Here is a 20,376-nt window from a genome sequence, read left to right as displayed (position 1 = left end):
GTAAATACCCAGGGTATACCAAGTAGGTACGAAGCCATCACAATACTCATACAGCCTTGCTCCTTTAAGTGCTGCCAATTCAAATTTCAGTGACATGGATACGATTGGACTGAATGAGCATGTAACTATTCGAAGGAGACTGGTGCGTAGACGAAAGAGTAACAAATCGCCACGGGAAGGATCCACAAAGTCATCACATGTCTCAAGCTGATCTACCTAATGACAGGAAACCACCTTTCAGAGTAACATTGGTAGCCTTACCAGATGCATCAATGGTGAAAACCACTCGAACGTCCACACTTGACCCCAGAGAGTCAACGTCCTGCCAAGTAATACAGGTCGGCGTGCCCATGTCGACTGGAGCGCTCTTGTCCTGGAAAACCGCCACAAACTGGTGTTGAGTATTCGAACCAACGTTGCTTGGATACAAACGGAAGTCCAGGTCCTCCAACTTGATGCCTGCAGCATTCGCAATCTGGGCACGGAGGTCATTCTCTCCAGCTGTTAAGGTCGAGACAAGCAGCCCAGGCCCGTCGCGCGAGGTGTTGAAAGCGGCAACGCCCCCAGGTCCTTCAAAGGTGCCAACATATCGCGCCGTCGCCTCAGTAGCGGCGAGCTCTTGGAGCTTTACAATCGCCAGAGAAACGATGTCGGCGTAAACATTTAGATCCGGGCCGCGGGTTGCTTCAGTATCGTGCGCGAGGATCGCGAACCCAGCGTTGAAGTCAGGGGCTAGGCCAAAGTAGCTCGCGTAGTGTCTAATTAGACCAGTCTTAGTGAAGACATCGAGAACGGAGCTGTTCGCATATTAACCAGCGTAGTAAATCTCCCAAGGCCTACCGACGCCGTTGCGAAGGTTTAATGTGTCGGCAACGGGCTGCAGCTAGCGGCGAGTGGTGGCTAGTAGTATAAGACGAGAGTTTATTAGGCCTCGCCGGTCAGGCCTCGTTAGTTAAGGGATAGCTTAGGGGGTATAAAAAGGGGGACTAAGTAATAAAGGAGTAGCTGAGGTATATATAAAGCGCTAATAATATACCTCGAGAGAAGGGTAGATTTTAATAATTTATTTTTTAAACCTTAATAATAATTAGCTTTTATAAGCTTCTTTTTTATATTATATACTTATTAATAATTTAAAATCTTTATTTATAAAAGGGACTAGGTTAAAAGCTTAAAATATTAATAAAAACGAAACGTAATAAAAGAGCGTAGTTAGTATTATAATAATAATAAAAAAATAACTCTTTTTTATTAAACCCCCTAAAATTACTTCTTTTTTAATAAATAATATAAAAATAAAGTATAATAAAACGAATAACGTAATAGTAATATAAAAGGATTATATTATTAAGAGTATTAATAAATTTTAAATAAAATAGTAAACTTCTTACCCTTACTCGCTAATACCTAAACTAAACGATAAATAATAAGTTAGTAAAACTATAAGAATAAGAATAATAATTAAAAAAAGAAATCCTTATTATAATATATAAAAAGTATTTATATAAAAAATAAGTAGATTTAGAACGCTTATAAAGCTCTTTAAATAGCCCGGCCCCCGTATTAAAAACTATAATTTTAATTATAATAGCCTCGGATATTAGTTTTAATATAAATAAAAACGTAAACCCTTAAATTAAGGATAGTTTAATAAATAAAGCCGTATTTAAAGCGCTACTTGAGTAATAATAAAATAACAAGTTCGTACTACTTAAGCCCCTATTTACTAACTCCCTCTTAATTTAAATAAGTATTATAAATAAAACGTCTATATTTAGACCGCTATTTCTCCCTAATTTATTATATATTAATAAATTAATACGGGATTTATAAAACTTCTTTTTTAATTATTATTATTATTTTAACTTATAAGCTTAATAAATAAAAATAAACTATAATAAAATAATATATATAATTAGCTACCTAAGTAGTAGTATAAAGACCTCTTAAATATATTATATTTTTAATTACTAAAGGACCCCTGGGTTTATAATAAACTAAGTTATATAAAAAGAATTAGAGACCTTTTTATAAAATAACCTATTTAATCCCGTTAACTAAGGAATAATAATAAGTATATAACTAAATAATACTTTATAAAACTAAAAAAAGAAAGTTAATAAGTTCGTTAGCTATATTAATAAGCTTAAAATAAAACTAAAATATATTTTAATAAAAGAATAGAGGATCTCTATATTAATAAATAAGCTACGGCCCGAACTATACCTCGTAATAATATTATAAATAGAACTTTTACGGACTTATTTATAGTTAATATTATTAATAAGACGTATTAAATAATCCTTATTATTAATAAGGAGCTGATGAACGTCCCTTAGGTAATATTTTAATTTAAACTCGAACGAGTTAATAAAAAAATACTAAGGTATTAATAAGTTAAGTACGTAAAGAATACGTTATAACTCGCTTAGTAAGGATATTACGTATTATAATTATAAAGAGACTAGTTATATTATAAAAGATTACCCGTAACTATAAGAGTAATATTAATAATATTATAATTATAATAAAACCGGGTACCTTATTAATAACTACCCGAGCGTTATATATTATAAATATAATTAAAAAGGGTATAAGGCCGCTAGTTATTAATTAAACCTCGCCCTAACTAAGTAGCGCGGACTAATAACGAGCTTAAATACTATTTTAATAAAGAAAATAGTTAACGATTAATAAAAGTAATATTTAAACGTCCCGACTTATATATATTTAAATTATATATAAAAGAAGCTAAGTATCCTTATTAATTTAAAAATAAAAGGGAACGTAATTAGTATTGGGCTACTTAATAGCTTTAATACTAATTTACGAATTTACTTATTATTATAATTAATAAACGTAGAAGGTAAATAAATAGAGACGCTAAGAAGCTATTACTTACGGCTTTAAATTATTAATAATAACTACGTAATAAAAATATAGCTATATTACTTTATAATAACTAATATTACGGCGCTTATACTTATCCTTAGTTTCCCCTAACTAGAGAATATTAACTTACTAATTGGTTAAAAATAAAAAAAGTAATAGTATCTAATTTACGAATAATATATTCACTTAAACGCCCTAAAAAAGGGGCTATTAAACGACTTAGTTTTAATAATACTTACGTATATTATAATTAACTTAGTTATAAATAGCGACGTAATACTAATAAGTATAGCTAAGGATTAGAAGCTACGTTATCAAGATTTTAATAATTTATTCTTAAAAAAAAGGCTATTTTATTATTAAATAGAGTATTATACGACTATTATATTAAATTAAATAATGCGGCGCTTATTCCCTAAGGACCTATTTATTTATTATTAAATTATAAGCTTAAGATGTTATATAACTATTCAATAAAAATAGAGGCTAGGGGCTAAATACGCCCCTTTATAAGCTTAGTAAGAGTACCTATTTTTTTTATATTTAAAAAAAGTAGGAGAGTTACGACTTTACGTTAATTATAAAATAATTAATAAAATTATATAAAAAGATAGAACACTACTATTACTAATTAAAAAGATATTAAATAGACTATTTAATATTTCTATTTTTACGAAGCTAAACCTTAAGAACGTATATTATTATATATATATAGCTAAGGGTAATAAGTAAAAGACGGCTTTTTATACTAAATATAAGTAGTTTAAATACTTAATTATACTTTTTAAGCTAACTAACGCGCCCGCGACTTTTTAAGCGCATATTAATAACGTTTTAAGTAGCCTAGTTAATACCGTTTATATTATATATTTAGATAATATTTTAATATATAATAATAATTACGTAGTATATAAAGAGTACGTACGTAGCGTATTATAAAAACTATAATAATAGAACTTATATTTAAATAGTAATAAATACGAGTTCTATATATTACGTATAGGATTCTTAGGGTATATTATATTTGATAAAAGCATAAAAATAGAACCTATGTATATTAAAACTATAATAAATTAACTATTTTTAAAGAGTATTAAAAATATATAAACGTTCTTTAAATTTATGGGGTTCTATTATAAATTTATTAATAACTATGCTAAAATAACGGCACTTTTAATAAACTTATTAAAAAAAGTAAAACCGGGATAGTTAGAGCTATTAATACTTATTATAGAGTTATTTAAGAGGTTATTAATAGTATTTACTAACGCGCTAATACTACGATATTTCGACCCTATTCTATTTATATAATTATAAATAAACGCTTTAGCTCGAGCTATTAGCTTAGTAATTACGTAATTATTTAAAAAATAATTAGTACCTAATTATTTATAGATTAAGGAAATTAATAAATACGGAGAACTATTATAATATAAAAAATATAGAGCTACTAGCTATTATAAACGTACTAAGGAATTAGTAATACTACTTTATTTATAGCTAAGATTAAGTCGTAATATTTATAAATTATTTTAATTTATAGTTCTTAAATATAAAAAAAAAACTAAATAAGAAATAGCTACGCTAACTAAATAAACTCGTAGTATTTAATATTAAAATTAAGTTTAAACTAAATATAAAGAACTTAATAAATAGACTATTATAAAGACTTAATTATAATAAAAGTAATAATAATAATAAAATAGAGGAGCTATTATTAAAAATAAAAAAAGATGTTTATAATATTAAAAATATATAAAAGCTTTTTAAAATTATAATAATAAAATATACGAGGACGAGCTACGGGAGCGGCTTTTAAATAGAAAGGATAGTAAGTATTTTAAAAATAGAACTAGTAATAATATAGAGAAATAAATAAAAGAGGTTAAAAGCTCTAGCTTAAAAGAATTTTGAAGAGTATTTTAAAAAATATAACGGGGCTATAAGCCTAGGGTATTAAAATTATAATATAATATTTAGAGAACTACTTAAGCTTATTATTAAAATTATAAATTACGAGCTACTTATTTTATAGGATTCTAATATAATAAGAATACTTAAAATAATAATTAGTAAAGAGGGGTTATTAATAATAAGTTAATTACGGGCTACTTAATAAAAAGACGCTTTTATAAAAAATAAATAATAAACTAAAAAAAGCCGACGGCTTTACTTAGCTAAGAAAAAGTAATAATAAAGCTAAGTATATAACTTAAGAGGGTTATTATATTATAATAGCTACGCTTACGTATTACTATATAAAAAACTAAAAAAAAAAGATTATTAAAATATATTATAATATACTTATAGCGGGATATTATAATATAAAACGGATAATAGTATTATTAAAACGCTATTATTACTAAAATAAAATAAATAGGGATATAAAAAGTTATATTAATATTTATATAGTATATTAGTAAATAAAGCCTTATTATCATAAGCTATATAGCTTATTATACTCCTTATTTATTTTAGTTAGGCTATAATAAGAAATATTACTAAACTTTATTATAAGCTTATTTATATTAACTATACTAATCGGGAGGTATTTTTATAACATAGTACTTATTATAATAAACTAATTTATAAAATATAGTGTTTATATTACTACGAGGACGACCCTTATAGCCTAGGGATTTATAAACTTCTTATTTATAAATTCTTTTATCAAGTTTAAAATACTTAAAAAGATCGTTTTTAATAAGGGGTCGTTATTTATAAATAAGTTTTAAACTTATTTTTATTACTTTTTAGTAATAAAAAGGCCTTTTAATACTACGTTCTATTTATAAATAAATAGTTAAATAGAATAATAAAACTAATACTTAGACTAGTACTTTTATTATTTTTATATTTAGGACTAATTAAATTAAATATAACGTCTTTACTTAGCTAAGTTTATATATAATAATACTTATTATTTAGTAGTTCGTAAAGTACTTATTAAGGCCCTACTTAGGTTCTTATTTACGTATTTTATATTAATCTTAACAGGGGCTCGAAATAATATATAAAATATCTTAGCTAAGGAGCGTACGGCCTAATTATAAGCTAATTAAGAAGCTTTATAACCCCTTATATAAAAGGTACGTAAGATATATAAGTAATAAGCTAATAAAACTAAAATAAATATATTATATAAAGTAAGTAACTAAGTATTATTATTAAAGAAGAATATTAATAAGTAGCGTCTTAGTTAGAAGTTAGTTAATAAGTATTTAGGCTTATTTAAAATTAAATTAATAATTAGAACGGTAGGGGTAATTTATTAACTAAATATATTAATATAATATAAAATATATAATATATTCTATATATCCTTACTTAAACCGTATTAATATTATTAAAAAGCCCTTTAAAAGCCCTTATTTATTAAGGATATAAATAGGGAGCTATTTTATAAAATAAAAAGTATTATATAATATAAAAGGCTAAAAAGGAAGTAATAATACTTAATTTAATAAAAGGGATATAGTAATAACGAAAATATATAAAAACTAGCTAAGTATATTAAAAACGTAGCGTTAATTAATATATATAAAAAACGAGTTTTAATTAAATAGCGCACCCTAGCTCTTAATAAGCTTAATAACGTAGCGAATTAATTATTAATAATAATAAAAAGGGGGCTATATAGTTATAACTAAGTAATATAAACGTATTAATTACGAACTGTTTTTTTAATTTTTATAATATATAAGAGGACTATTTTTATTTATAAAAGAACTATCTTTATATATAAAAAGGCCGCCTTAGTTATTATCCTAGGGGTCGTTATAAAAGAAATAATCTTTTTATTATTAATAAATTTATAAATAATTAATTATAAATACGGAGCGTAAGCGGGGTAACTATATATTAATTAAAATATTATTTAAGTAGCGTACCTCGTTATAAATAATACGAAGTAATATAATTATAGCGTTATTATAAAATAAAAACGTAGTGTAAGAGGAGCTTATAGCTATTTTATTATTATTATTATTAATAATAAGGGTCGAGCAGGCCTCCTTATTAGTACGCTTAAGTACCCTTTATATATTATTAATAGTAATTTAGTAAGTTTATTAGAGCTATAAAATAATATTAACGACCTAAGTAATAGTAATAATAGAACGATAATAAAGTAATAAACCTTTAAATTATAAACGTTATTATTTAAAATAAGAGTAATACTTTATAAGGTTCGGACTATAAATTTTATAAACTTAAGGACTTAAAATATTATTAATATAATATATAAAAAAAGTAATAGAATAGTAACCGTATTAAGTACTTATTATATTTTTATAAAAATAGTTCTATGTAATATATTTAATATAACGTACGCTAGATTTTAAAAAAATATTAAATAAAAGAGCGAACTAGGGGCTATAAATTATTAACTTAGCTAATTATAATACTTAGTTTTTAAATTAAATACTTTATATATAATATAAACGGGGTAGGGGAGCGGGCGTACCTAATTAACCCTAAGCTTTTTAGTATTTACTTTTTTTTTTTTAATAAAAGTTTATAATAATTAATATAAGTAATATATAAATAGTAATATATATACGAGGTTAGGGTAAATAAAGGGGATATTAAGCTTTTGAAATAAATTACTATTACCGCCGTTACTAAGTATACTTATAGTACTAATAACTATTTTATTACTAATAATAATAACTTTATAATTAGGAGCTATATTTATATTAAAACGAGTTAGTAATAAATACGGAACGACTCTATAAAAGACTTATTTAAATACGGGAAGTATATAAAAATAAGAATCTAAAAAATATTTATTAATTATAATATTTATATAACGAGGGAGTAGTATAAATATTAATAAAAATAAAAGACTATATATTAAAAAGATAATTATAAATAAAAAAGAAAAAAGGAATTTAGAATCGTAATAGTTTAAAAAGGGGTTAATATTAATAAATAAAAGTAAAGCGACGATTATTTAAATATTAGTAGTCGTAAAAACGGCTTATAAATAAAAGTAATTTAAGTATAAAATTATAAAATTATTATTTAAAATAAGGAGTTTATACTTAGATTAATAAGTACTATTTATACTTATTTTTATATTATATATTTAAGGACTTTTTAACTAAAGGATTAATATAATATATATAAATTATAAACGGGCTTTAAAACAAAGCTTAGGGGAGGGAGTACCTTATTAAGCCTCGCTAATTAAGCTTTATTAATTAAAAAATAGCTTAAGGAGTATAAAAAAGGGGATTAAATAATAAAGGAGTAGCTTAGGTATATATAGAGCGCTAATAATATACCTCGAGGGAAGGGTAGATTTTAGTAATTTATCTTTTAGACCTTAATAGTAGTTAGCTTTTATAAGCTTCTTCCCTATGTTATATACTTATTAATAGAGTTGAGCATGGCGTGGCCTGCACGCGCAAGATCCGAGGGGGAGGAAATCATTAAGAGTGCGCTGCTAGATATTAATCTTAAGCGACTAAGATATAAAAAAGATATAGTGTGGGATATATACGCTAGTTCGCCGGTAGCTAAAACGATTAGATCTCGAGCAAACACCTTAGCATCCTGTAGTAATAATAAAAGGCCGCTGTTCGTCATGTTAAGAGGTTTAAAAACACTAGTCGCGAGAATGCTATCGAATGTCGTGTTTTCACTACCTTTAACTTTGTTTGCCTCCAATGCCAGGGCGAGAAGCTAGAAAGCAGCGTTTAAGATAATAGGCGTAGTGTTAGGTAGGAAAAGTGGCGGTCGACTACCGAAATTATCAATGAACTCATCGTGACCGCAATACTTACTTAAGACACAAGTATAAGCTAAGAAGAAGCGATTAGTATCTACGTATATACTTTAAGATATTCTTAGTATACTCACATTCTCTTGCCAGCCCAGACATCTGACCTACCAGTGACCCGATAGTGATATTATCCCACTGAACTTTCATCTCCCCTATAGAAACATGCTTAAGCTCTAGTAGAAACTCTATAATAGGCTTTCCCTATTACTCGTCTTTAACCTCGATAAGCCATACGTAGACGGTAAATAGTTAAGTTAGAGTACCTAGAGAAAATACCGTATTAGAATCTAGTGTCGAGTTCTGCGGGGCTTCGGGGGCTGCGTAATAATACTTAAAAAACACGGGATCCTCTTCTGCCCTATCTAAGCCTATCGGATTAGAAGTCTAATTTAACCGCGGCATATAGCCAACTACGCAGGGGCTAATTAGGGGCCTTATTTACGATTATCGTAACTAGCCTAACTTACGGTTAGAACCTCCTTTTTATACTTACGTAGATATTTATATAGTTTAATTAATCTCTTCGTTAACTATAGTTCGAACTAACTACTCTATAATAGGGATACTAATACTAATTAGTAATTAAATTTTATTATCGTAGATCGGTAAGGTATCTCGTTACGTAAAAGAGACGACTTCTTAATACCGCACGGGATAAGAGATTCGTACTAATTAACCTTACGGAAGTAGATAAAAAAAGAGGCGATTCTTAAATACCGCACGGAATTAAGTAATCATAGCCCTTTACTACTTACGAGAGGTCGATATTTACTATATTAAACTACGCTAGTTAATAGAACCGCTTAGGTAATTAGTATTTCGCCGTCGCCTTAAGTAGCTTTTTTTACTAAATAACTTCCCCGCGGCCGGCCCGCAATTAGAAATTAACTAGCTAAATTAGTAAAAGGAATTCCCTATACGACGACTACCTACTTAATTAACTAGCACGACGAACGGGCTTAATAATATAATATAAAAAAGCACTACGCAATTAAAAAAGGGGATCTCTAAATATAGACATTCTTACTTAGTAACGAAAGTAACCCTATAGGAGTTATTAAGCTAAGAGATCTACGGTATATAGAAAAGTCTATTATTATAGGGATCTTATAAGTACGCCCTTAAGCCCGTAATCTAAACGACCTCTTCGTAGCTCCCTTAACTACCCCCCGGGTATTACTTAAGAATATAGTATAGGGGACGGTTTAACGAGGGAGGAGGGGATTTAGAAGTCTTAATAATATTAAGTTAAGAGTATTATAGATCTCGGAGATTAACTTAAGAAGAAAGTAGCTACTTTAAAATAGTCCTATGACCTCCCGCTAGAGTTACTATTAGCTTAAAAAAAAGCTAAAAAGACGAGGATCTAAGGGAAAAAAAAAGAATCCTTTAGAGGGCCGCTAAAGGGCTTTTTTTTATACTAGCTCACGGCGTAAGATTACTAATTTTAAGAAATCGGTAATTAATAAAAATCCCGAGACTAATTATTATATCTTATTACGGTAATATAAACGTCTACCGCTACTATTATTAAAAAGAATTACTAGAACCTACCCTTTTATACTAAATAAAAAGGAGGATCTTAGTAAGTACGATAGCTAGCGATCTAGAAAGGTAATAATAATTACTAAAAATAATAAAAACGAGAGTAGTAGCGAGATAGTAAAAAGAAGCGGGAATCTCTTAGACCCCGATAAATTCGTTAAGTAGCGAAAGCACGGATTTATTATAACTAGCGCGCGGATTAGATATATCCTTATTAAAATTAAATACGCTAGCGACCGCTAATACGGGTATAAGCTAGAGTACGACCTTTAGTAAGTTAGGGTAAAGAAAAAGAGGACAAAACCCGATCCTAAATAGAATCCCAATCCCTTATAAGTAAGTAAATATTAACCCGGATTATTAGGGGACGTGGATATATAGAATCGCGGATCAGCCTAACGGCGAGCAAATTAACGTAGTATTAATCTATTTAACTAAGGTCTATAAGAAAAAGGGGCTATAGGGGTAACCCCTATTCTATAGGATCGTAAACGACCTTAGCTATTAGCTAAATAAATAGTTCGTAAGCGCAAGCCTAGGAATTGTAAAAGCGGTTAATAAATTCCTTTATAAGCGAGGGGTACTACTAGCGTAATTATAATCGCGAGAACCTTACGAAATCCTAGTAGCGACGATTACGGAGGAGGAATTCGTAACATAGACCTAGGTATAAGTTAACAGGGCGTACAATCGCTTTAACGAATTTAGAAAAAGGGTAAACGACCTAGATTTCCTTCTTATAATTACTAATAGCAATCTATCGTTACAAAAGGATATATAGAAGCAAAATATAGTACTAGAAGTACGATAATTAATAATTCTGCCTATTTCGATCTATAGCTCGTCGCTATTACTAATACGAAATTTAGTACTAATTAGCTAATAAGAAAGGAGGTAGACTACCCGAAGTTACTAATAGTACGCAGCGACGCAGGGATCGCATATAAATACCAAAAATCTAGTAGTAAATACGAGGTAGTTTATAAACCTTAAAAAGATCTTCCCGAAAGAGAAATTATACTCTGGGGGGAAGTATAAGGTCTTATAAGAAACCCTAACGATGTTTTACGATTATTACGAAAAAGTTAGAATTAGGGAATACTAGTACTATTCGGTAGTTAATATCGTACTTATAGGTAAAGCCTTTAATTACTACTACGAAGTAGTACGTAATCTCGATCGAAACGACTTTTTTAGTATAATTAACGCAATCCGAAGCCGCTTCGAGACCTATAATAAGAACCTAGAGCTCCTATTTAAGCTACGAGCGATTTCTTTTATATCTATAGCTAGGATAATAGAGGGCAAATTACGAGTAAAAATCCTCGAAGAGCTCATCGATCGAATTAATAAGCTAGTAAAAACCTAGCTAAATAAGGGGACTAACGAGCGGAAAGTCGGATATCTTTATACCGCAGTCTAGCGCGTTCTAAAGGCAAAAATAACTTTATACTAAGTACCTAAAGACTACGAGACGCTCTACTCGAGGCTAAGATCTAGCTTTAATATTAAAGTAAAAATGCCGCGCTAAACTTACCTCTAAGCATACGACGGCCCTTACTAATAGTATTAGGTTAACCGAACGTATAATAAGAAAGGAAAGGAAGCTAGGTACGGCAATTACTAATAGGGAATCCCAGATTCGTTAAATAGGCAGAGATTTAACTCGCGAGCAGGGTAATAAAAGAAGTAGTGTTTTATTTATAAAAAGGATAGATATTAGTTAAGTAACTACTCCGAAAAAGAGCGTACTAAATCGTACGAATAATATAGAAAATCGAGGGTAGTAGATAGTAAAACTAGCCCTTATCGATTTAACTAATTCCTTGTTATATATAAGGGCAGATCCGGGGGCACGGAACCTAGCGAAAATAGCTAATTTAGCGGCCTAAAGTACCCGTACCCTATAGGAAATTTAGAAAATAAAGAAGATCTCACCCCCTATACTAACGAATTAGATTATAATAAAGTCGACGATATTAACTACTCTTTCTTCGCCCCGTTAGCCTCGGGAGGATATACGAGGCTAAACGAATAAAAAGTAATAAAAGCCCTTAATAAGTAGGCTTTTATCTATAAATAGTAAGGGAAGGTCCCTTAGATAACGGATATAGAGGTAAGTAAAAGGACGAATTTAATAGCGTAGAATTCTACTTTCTTAATATCTAAAGAAAAGAGATAGGGTGCTAAGTAATTCTAGGGGTAGCTAGAGGGGTCCTTTTTATATTACCTAGATTACTTAAATACTAAGCTTGTATAAGCATTCTATACGAACGAAAAGTACGGCCTAGATAATTTCTATAGGATTATCCTAGATACTAGGGCATCGTAATAGTTAATAAGAAGAAAAGGGCAATTCTAGGCACTATAGAAAATCGCATTAGTAACGCTTAATACGTTAATAGCGGGCATTACGAGGATTAGCTTTAGCCTAAGTAAAGAAATCGTCGCCCTAAGTACGGTAAAAATAGAGACGTACTTCGGAACGATAACTTTTTATATCCTACCCGTTAATACCCCATTTCTCTTATATCTAAAAAATATAGATCGACTAGATATTATATTTAATAATACGAGGAACAGAATCTCTAGCTATAAGTACTTCGAAATAGTCGAACGATAATAGGGGTACGCGTTTATAAGGCTTACTAACGATACGAAGTCGATTAATTACCTAACGGAAAGTAAGCTTAGATAACTATATTAAAGATTTAGCTACCCGTCGGTCGCGAGGCTATATAACCTCCTAAAGTATTTAAGTAATAATAATATCGAAATAGGGGCGCTAGAGTAGTTAACAAAAGTATATTACTAATACTAAATAAATGCGCAGAGCCCACGCAGATTTAAATTTAAATTGCGTAATAAGCTTAACTTTAATTAGGAAATCGTCGTCGATATCTTCTACTTAAATAGTCGACCGGTCCTATATATAATCGACGAGGCTATATTATTCTAAGCAGGGCAATTCTTACGGGACCTATAAGTAAAAATAGTATAAATAGCTCTACAAAAAAGCTAGATTAATATATACTAAGGACCGCTAGACGGTATTAGAACCGACGCTAGTACTAGTTTTAAGTTAGTAAAATTTAAAAAAAATGCGACGGCCTACGGTATATAGTTAAAAGTCGTGCCCGTCGAAGCGCATTATAGTATTAGAAAGGTAAAAAGGGCGCACTAATAGTTAAAAAGAGCGTTTAAAATTATTAAAAAGGAAAATCCCGATTTTAATAACAATAAATACCTCTAGATAGTACTTAAATACTATAACGATACTATAGGGCCTAACGGGCTTATACCGACGCTTTTAGTATTTAGAGTATATTTAAGAACGACCTTAGCCTTGCTACCGTCGCTAAATATAAGCTAGCGAGCTTAAGTAGTTAAAAAAGTAATACGGGCACTGCGCGAGGTAAGCATAAGAAAGTAAGTTAATAAAGTAATTACTACGCATAATAGGCCTAATATAAGGGTTAATTTAGATATACCCCTAAATTCGGATATACAAGTATAGCGCGAAATTACTTAATAATAGGCTAGGCTATATAAATTAATTTTTATTAACGAGCGTTCTTACGTAGTTACGAGAGATCGCGACTAGCTACTCGAGGTATTAATTATAGTAGTTAGACTATATTATATAGATCCTATCGAGGTAATTTCTAGCTTATAAAAAGAAAAAGAGCTAGGGGAAGCTATATAACCCGCAGCAGAGGCATAGGAAATTATCCTTAACGAAATCGTCGTAATAGTATTAATAGACGATAAGAAAGAGGAAATTACTAAAAGGGCACTAATACGTCGCGGGAGACTACGATAGTAAGTACTAACGCGGTAATTTATTACTAACGACGAGGTAATTAATACCTTTTATATAGTAAAAGAGAAAGCCGATTTCGAGCTAGTAATTAAACTACGTAAGGAAGGCGTAATTATAATTATTAAAAAGCCGTATAAGGGATTAGATCTTATCGAAGTAAATACTTTGCGCGATCGAGGGGTCTATCGATTTATCCTCTACGATCTAAAAAAGCATATAAACCTCCGCATATTTAAATCGCGAATAGTTCGTAAAATTAAAAAAAAAGGAATACCCTAATTATACGAGAAGTCTAGATACGTAATTTAGGGGTACGGCGACGTCGAAAAGGCGACGCTACTTATATAATCGCCCACTATATAGCGCTATAACTAACGATTAATAATAGCACTAATAGTATTATTACGGAAGAAGGGATACGAGATTTAGAGCCGTGATATTACCTAGGTATATACCCAATCGGCTATAGGGCTCATAAGAAAAATCCTAGCCTATCTACCGAAGGAAATAGCTAGTAAGTACTTAGAAGGCACGATTATTAAAGTACTTAAGCTACTATATAGGCTCGCAGAATCGGGTACCTATTAGTAAGCTACTTACTACGATTTTCATATTAATTAACTATTAATAGTTACCTTTACGTACGACCTATACTTATTAGTCGCGGAGTACGAAGGCGACTAATTTAGGATCGTCGGAATATAGACCGACGATATATTAGGTCTATTTAATATTAACTTTATAAAAAAGGAGGATAAGGAGCTTTAAAAAGCGGGCTTCGTAGCGAAGCTAAAAGAGGTCCTTATAATAAATACCCCCCTAGTATTTAACGGCGGGATTTTTATAATTAAAGGGGAAACCGTCGTTTTTTAATAAAAGGGGTAGAGCGAGAAGATTAACCTCGTCGACCCGAACATAACCGATATTAAGAAGTAGTATAAAACTAAGCTTATATAAGGGGTATATATTACGAGTATTTATTAGCCCGAAGTAACTTTTAACTACGCTAAGGTAGCGTAAGCTATAGATTTAACCTAACGAGACGTCGAGGTACTTAATAAGCGGCTTAAGTAGTAATAAACGAATCTCGATCGAGGTCTTATCTACTACCTAATCGACCTTACGACTAGTAAGCTCTACGTCTTCGTTAATAGGTTATTTATAAATAATAACGACCTTATTTCGTAATTAGGGTATATTATTATCCTAGCTAACGAGAGTATAAGCGAGAGCGAATTTACTATATATAGTAATATAATCTATTACTCGTTAATTAAAAATAAGTAGGTAACGTGAAGTGTACTAGTATTAAAGGTCTATAGTATAATTAACGGCGTTAACCTCTCCCACGCGATTTTAATAACGCTAAAGAAGATTACTAATCGAATTAGCCTTTTACCTATTCTAACGGTTATTTATACCGATTCCTATTCGCTATATAAATACCTTATTAAATTAGGAACGACGAAAGAAAAGAGGCTTATAATTAATATTATAGCCCTTAGGTAATCGTACAAAAGGCGCGAGATACTCGAGATCCGTTAAATTAATAATAAAAATAACCTCGTAAACACTTTTATAAAAGTAGTACTAAATAAGGGATTAGAGTAATTCGTAAGTAGCGGAAAAGTTACCGTACGAATAGAGGGATAGGTTATATAAAAAGAATAGAGAAAAGGGGGAAAAAGAGACGACTTAGTAAACGGGCCCGAGGTTAAATTATACCTCTAACCGTAGTAGTTAAATCGATAAAAAAAAGAGAAAATTAGTATCGGATTAGAAGTCTAATTCGACTGCGGTATATAGCCGACTATATAGGGGCTAATTAGGGGCCCTATTTACGATTATCGTAGCTAGCCTAACTTATGGTTAGAACCTCCTTTTTATACTTACGCAGATATTTATATAGTTTAATTAATCTCTTCGTTAACTACGGTTCGAACTAATTACCTTATAATAAGGATACTAACAGAGCCCGAGAACAAGACCACTGAAAAAGAAGTGGTGTTGGGTGCGATCTCACTAAAGTCTTCGGAGCCGCCCGCTTTCACAAGCTGGTCGAACAACCCCGTAAAGCTTTTGGTGAAGGATTTGACAGCTTCAGCGTTCTTGTCGATGGTCGGCATATGATAGTAAGCTTTCAAGAGAGGGCATGGCTGATAAACTGGGTTTCCTGCAAGAGTTATCGGAAGAAAAGACAATGAAGCCACTGCCGAAGCAACAGACAATATGTTTTGACGCATGATGAGGGAATGATGTAGATGATGCACGTATTATATGAGGCACGAAGCTGTTTCGGTATGAGATGGCGATGATGGATTTCGACCCCATCTACACAGCGGACTTCAGATTTGTTATATACCATTCTTCAATGCCTCTCGTCCGCTGTCCTTGTTGCAGCAGGTAGACTATTACCAACTCGACTACGGACACGGAGGCCGCGCACGCAGCACGTCTCTAGCCTACCGATTTCAGGCAGTATTGTTGAAGCAACGACTGAAGATACACCGATCCTCTATTCAAGATCACGTGGACTGACTGACACTAGTTTTCTTCCGCCTGCAAGAATGCTGCTCGCTCCGACAGTCATTAATTCCGACAGCTAAAAGGGGTAGGATGTCCAAAATCCGACTCCGAGTCCGTGTCCGACCCCGCCACAACCGTGGACTCAAAGCCATTAAATTGCTGCCGCTTCCTCGCATTTTCAATAGGATCGCACTAAAACTGCGCTCCGCCACTGTGTTCGTTGCCCATACCATTGCCCCAGCCTCTGAAAGGAATGAAAGAATCTGGTAAGAAAGAGAGGGTATCCATGACGAAATCGGGGTTCGAGACTAGTGTGGCGGTGTTGGCCATTGAAAAGTCCGGGTACGCGACATTTCCCGCCGACGGCACCATGTTCTGCGAGAATATGGAAGACGCGACTGTGTAATCTAGGCTTGCGTTTTGATTCGAAAAATCCGAGCTTGGTGTTCCCATGGTCGTAAACCCTGCAGTAGACGTTGGCAGGCTGGCATGGATACTATGGGGCGAAATTTCTTGCTGCTGGGCTTGTGCTTGTTGCTGAGCAGCAGCCTGACTCTGAGCATGGAGGTAAAACTTCTCGACCCGTTTTGCACGAATCGCAAAGTGGTAGAAACTGTCGCGGTCGCCTCTGTCATCAAGGTCTGGTGAGCTTGCAGCGTCGAGCCTGAGCACGACCTGGCGAATGGTGTGTGCAATGTCTGCAAACTGCCTCAAGTGCTCCGCCATGAACCCTACCCGGGGATCCGCAGCTAGCAGATCCAGCCGTGCGGCTAGAGTGAAGCCACAATGCAGCATTACCCAGACTATGTTTGGGAAGTAGACCTCTTGTCCATGAGGTGTATGGAGGAGGACGCTAACGAGCGATTTGGCCGATACTATGCTCTCGGATAAACCTGCGATGAACCGCTGCATTGGGGCGTTTTGCGGGTTGTTGAGACCAAACGGTGTCTCTGGTAGAGACAGCTGGTTCAGGCAGAGCTGGATTGTGTGTAATTGGGGCACCAAGATTGCTACGATGAATGGTTAGGAGTCTACTCGGGCTTGTATACACGGGCATTCAACTTACGACAATCGCCAAGAGCGAAGGTCAGCCCGCTCTTAAACACGTCGACCCTTTCCTTAGCTTCTGATACCGCAGCTTGAATCTGCATAGGATCTAATGTCGACTCGTTCTTCACAATGTCATCAATGTCTTCGGCTAACCGCTGTAGGCTGATGATGTACGGAAGGTACTGATCAGTGGGGTACTCAGAGATCTCCGCTAGCTTCTCAGCAGTTTCGGTGATGTAACTCGAAAGAGTAACTATGCGAAGCTTCTGAAGCACGATACTCGTGCTACGAGGGTTTGAATATTAGCTGGGGGCCCAGCATCACAGCCTGCGGGAACCGTCGACTTGACAGACATACCAAGATGAGAGATAATACGTCCCAAGAAACGTCCTACGTTCATCTAAAGAGTCGACATAGTCTTGTGAAGTGCTCATGCCCTCAACGTTCCAACGTTTCGGGTTCTTTGGCCTATCGAAACGCAGATCAGACACTATGCTCGTAGCTAGATGAAGATGCTGTGAGTATCTCTTCGGCCTTGGTTGGAAGTGGGCCCTGTGACGAGGTTAGTGCCAGGGACATGGAGGGTTAGTGTGGATTCGCATTACCAGGCGAGATGGACGAGGAGGCCCTGGAGTACGTCAAGGCAGGCAAAATCACCCTTCACCAAGCGGACCGCGATGAGGTCGTTAAACATCTGACCCAGTGCTCGCTGCAGGCGGACATCATCGTATGACGAAACAGCGAGAAGGCCGAGCAGCAAGGCTGGCCTTGACTGCCTCAAAGAGCTCACATTTTCTGATGCTGGGATGATGATGAATGGAAAATGAGGTGTCAACTTGGTACGAAACCTCTCAAGGAGCTCCTGGCCTTTGTCGATAGAAAGCTGGCCGGCCTCGAATGGGTCATGAACGCCGGTGCCAAGGCTACGACCGGCTGGACCGGCATCACCGGCTCGGGGATGTTGAGTGGATGAACTGCCAGACGAGGCAGCAAGCTGCGGAGGAGTCCGGGTTTGATCGGGCGTAAGGCTTTCAGAGGCGGAAGGACTTTCGGTCACAGGTTGGGCGGGTTGGGCCGGCCTCTCCGGAACCTGCAACTTGTTGGACCTTTTGCGCCGTCTCTCGCGTCAGTTTTCGGCGGCAACCACCCGACGTTGGACAAGGAAACTTGTGAGAACTACCTGGAACGCGGCCCGGGCGGCTTCCTCCCGCGGGCCACAGCATACGTGCAATCTTTGCCCAGCCGGAGGCATCTATCGCAGACGTTGGAGTCCTGGGAACGATCGCACTTGATTTTGGCGTGGGCGCATGTACGACACGTCTTCAAAAGCGGGGTTGGACTGCGTTGGCGAGACTCCATGACGCAGACGCACAACGGGATACGTGCTGACGGAGGGGCGGCGGCGGCGGCGGCGCAACACGGAGGAGGGGAAAGGGAAGGGAAGGGGGCTAGGCGGTTCGGAGTCCTCGGTGTGGTTAGCCAAACGGTCATGGAAGAAGCAGCATCGCTACGGACACGGGGTGAAAAGAATTGATTTGGCGTACGGACACGGGGTCGATGAGTCGGGGGGGCCAGAGAGACATTAATCTGTTCCCAGCGAGATTGCGGACGGGGTCGACGCCGCCGACACAGCCGAGTGTTTAATGTCCGATCCAACGGTGCAGGGGTCTGCGGTGGCTTAGATTCTCGAGCTAGGCCAGACTAACGCTCCATCACTAAACTCTGAGAGGAACGCGATCCACTAAATCAAGGCTGATCAACTGCACGGAAGCCTTTTTACCGCGGTGTGATGAGGCTAGCAGGTCGCCTTCTTGTCGATTCAATGATTGCTGGGCCAGTCAGAGAGCAGCTCACATCACCAGCGCAATCGCAACGTCGCATTGAATAAGCCGAAGGATGCAGTAGCAGGGAAGTCTTATTGCCAGCCGTGCCAGCCAACCCCGAAGCTCTTGAAAGGCTTGATGGAATTGTCTAAGCTCTGGGTCACCGCCAGTCAACACACCGCAAGGTACCTTACGAGGTAGGATCACAAGCATCTCATAATGTGAACCATTTCTCAGATCATCAAGCTTACCCAGGAATTGGGCGGAAGTGGATAAAAAGGATGTTCGTGCACGTCGCAAATGAGATGCGATACTTGATATTCGGTCATGCTAGAAAGCCAGTCGTACATCTGAAATGACGTAAATTGTCAGCTGCCGTGTTTGAGAAGACCTCTGAGTGGAATCCGCAGCACGTTCCAGAGCCCGGAACTTTTCTTTCTTTCTTTTTCTCTTTTTGTTTTTCGAACAAAGTGGCACACGATTGAACATCGTAGGCTCTAGTTGTCTAATCATTACACCATCGAAAAAGACGATGTTGTTTCATGTATCATTGTACTGGCTTGCTTACGGTTACGCCAGAAAACCCGGCCGAGGCCATTAATTATTGCTGGTCAACGTTGATTCAAGCATTGCTTCGATCCGACAGCATCAACATGTAGCCCAATTAATAGATATAAGCCCAGACAAGTGTCCTTTTTGCGAAGTCATTCCCAGAAAACGGTTACGCCAAGAATAAGATCACCACTTTGCATCGTACCACAGCAGTGTCTTAAGTTGCTACCCGCGACACAGGATGGATCCACTGACAGCCATCGGGCTGATGGCAAACATTTTGGCCTTTGTCGATTTTGGCCTTAAAGGCCTTAACGAAGCCAAAATAGTCTACAAATCCTCATCAGGTCTCACTGAAGAAGCTGCCAACCTGTAGA

At 34.6% G+C, this 20,376-nt stretch overlaps 3 protein-coding genes across 3 annotated transcripts; 1 reads left to right on the top strand and 2 right to left on the bottom strand.

Annotated features, from left to right (window-relative positions):
* Window positions 1–202: 202 nt before the first annotated feature.
* CLUP02_09318 (uncharacterized protein) lies at window positions 203–16,291 on the bottom strand (the record flags this gene model as incomplete). Its single annotated transcript, XM_049288297.1, has 4 exons — window positions 203–772; window positions 845–883; window positions 8,758–8,784; window positions 16,019–16,291. 4 exons carry the CDS (start codon window positions 16,289–16,291, stop codon window positions 203–205), a joined length of 909 nt encoding a protein of 302 aa, XP_049145441.1.
* A 475-nt stretch (window positions 16,292–16,766) lies between these two features.
* CLUP02_09317 (uncharacterized protein) lies at window positions 16,767–19,115 on the bottom strand (the record flags this gene model as incomplete). Its single annotated transcript, XM_049288296.1, has 5 exons — window positions 16,767–17,584; window positions 17,641–17,909; window positions 17,982–18,092; window positions 18,230–18,730; window positions 18,850–19,115. 5 exons carry the CDS (start codon window positions 19,113–19,115, stop codon window positions 16,767–16,769), a joined length of 1,965 nt encoding a protein of 654 aa, XP_049145440.1.
* Window positions 19,116–19,989: 874 nt separating this feature from the next.
* Window positions 19,990–20,375, top strand: CLUP02_09316 (uncharacterized protein; the record flags this gene model as incomplete). The annotated part of the gene is made up of 2 exons (XM_049288295.1): window positions 19,990–20,102; window positions 20,240–20,375. 2 exons carry the CDS (start codon window positions 19,990–19,992, stop codon window positions 20,373–20,375), a joined length of 249 nt encoding a protein of 82 aa, XP_049145439.1.
* Between the last annotated feature and the right edge of the window lies 1 nt (window position 20,376).

The sequence above is a fragment of the Colletotrichum lupini genome, chromosome 4 (genome assembly GCF_023278565.1).
Source record: "Colletotrichum lupini chromosome 4, complete sequence".
NCBI classification, from domain to species: Eukaryota; Fungi; Ascomycota; class Sordariomycetes; order Glomerellales; family Glomerellaceae; genus Colletotrichum; species Colletotrichum lupini.
The sequence above is the reverse complement of the archived record's forward strand: the minus strand, read 5'-3'. Positions and strand labels throughout refer to the sequence as shown.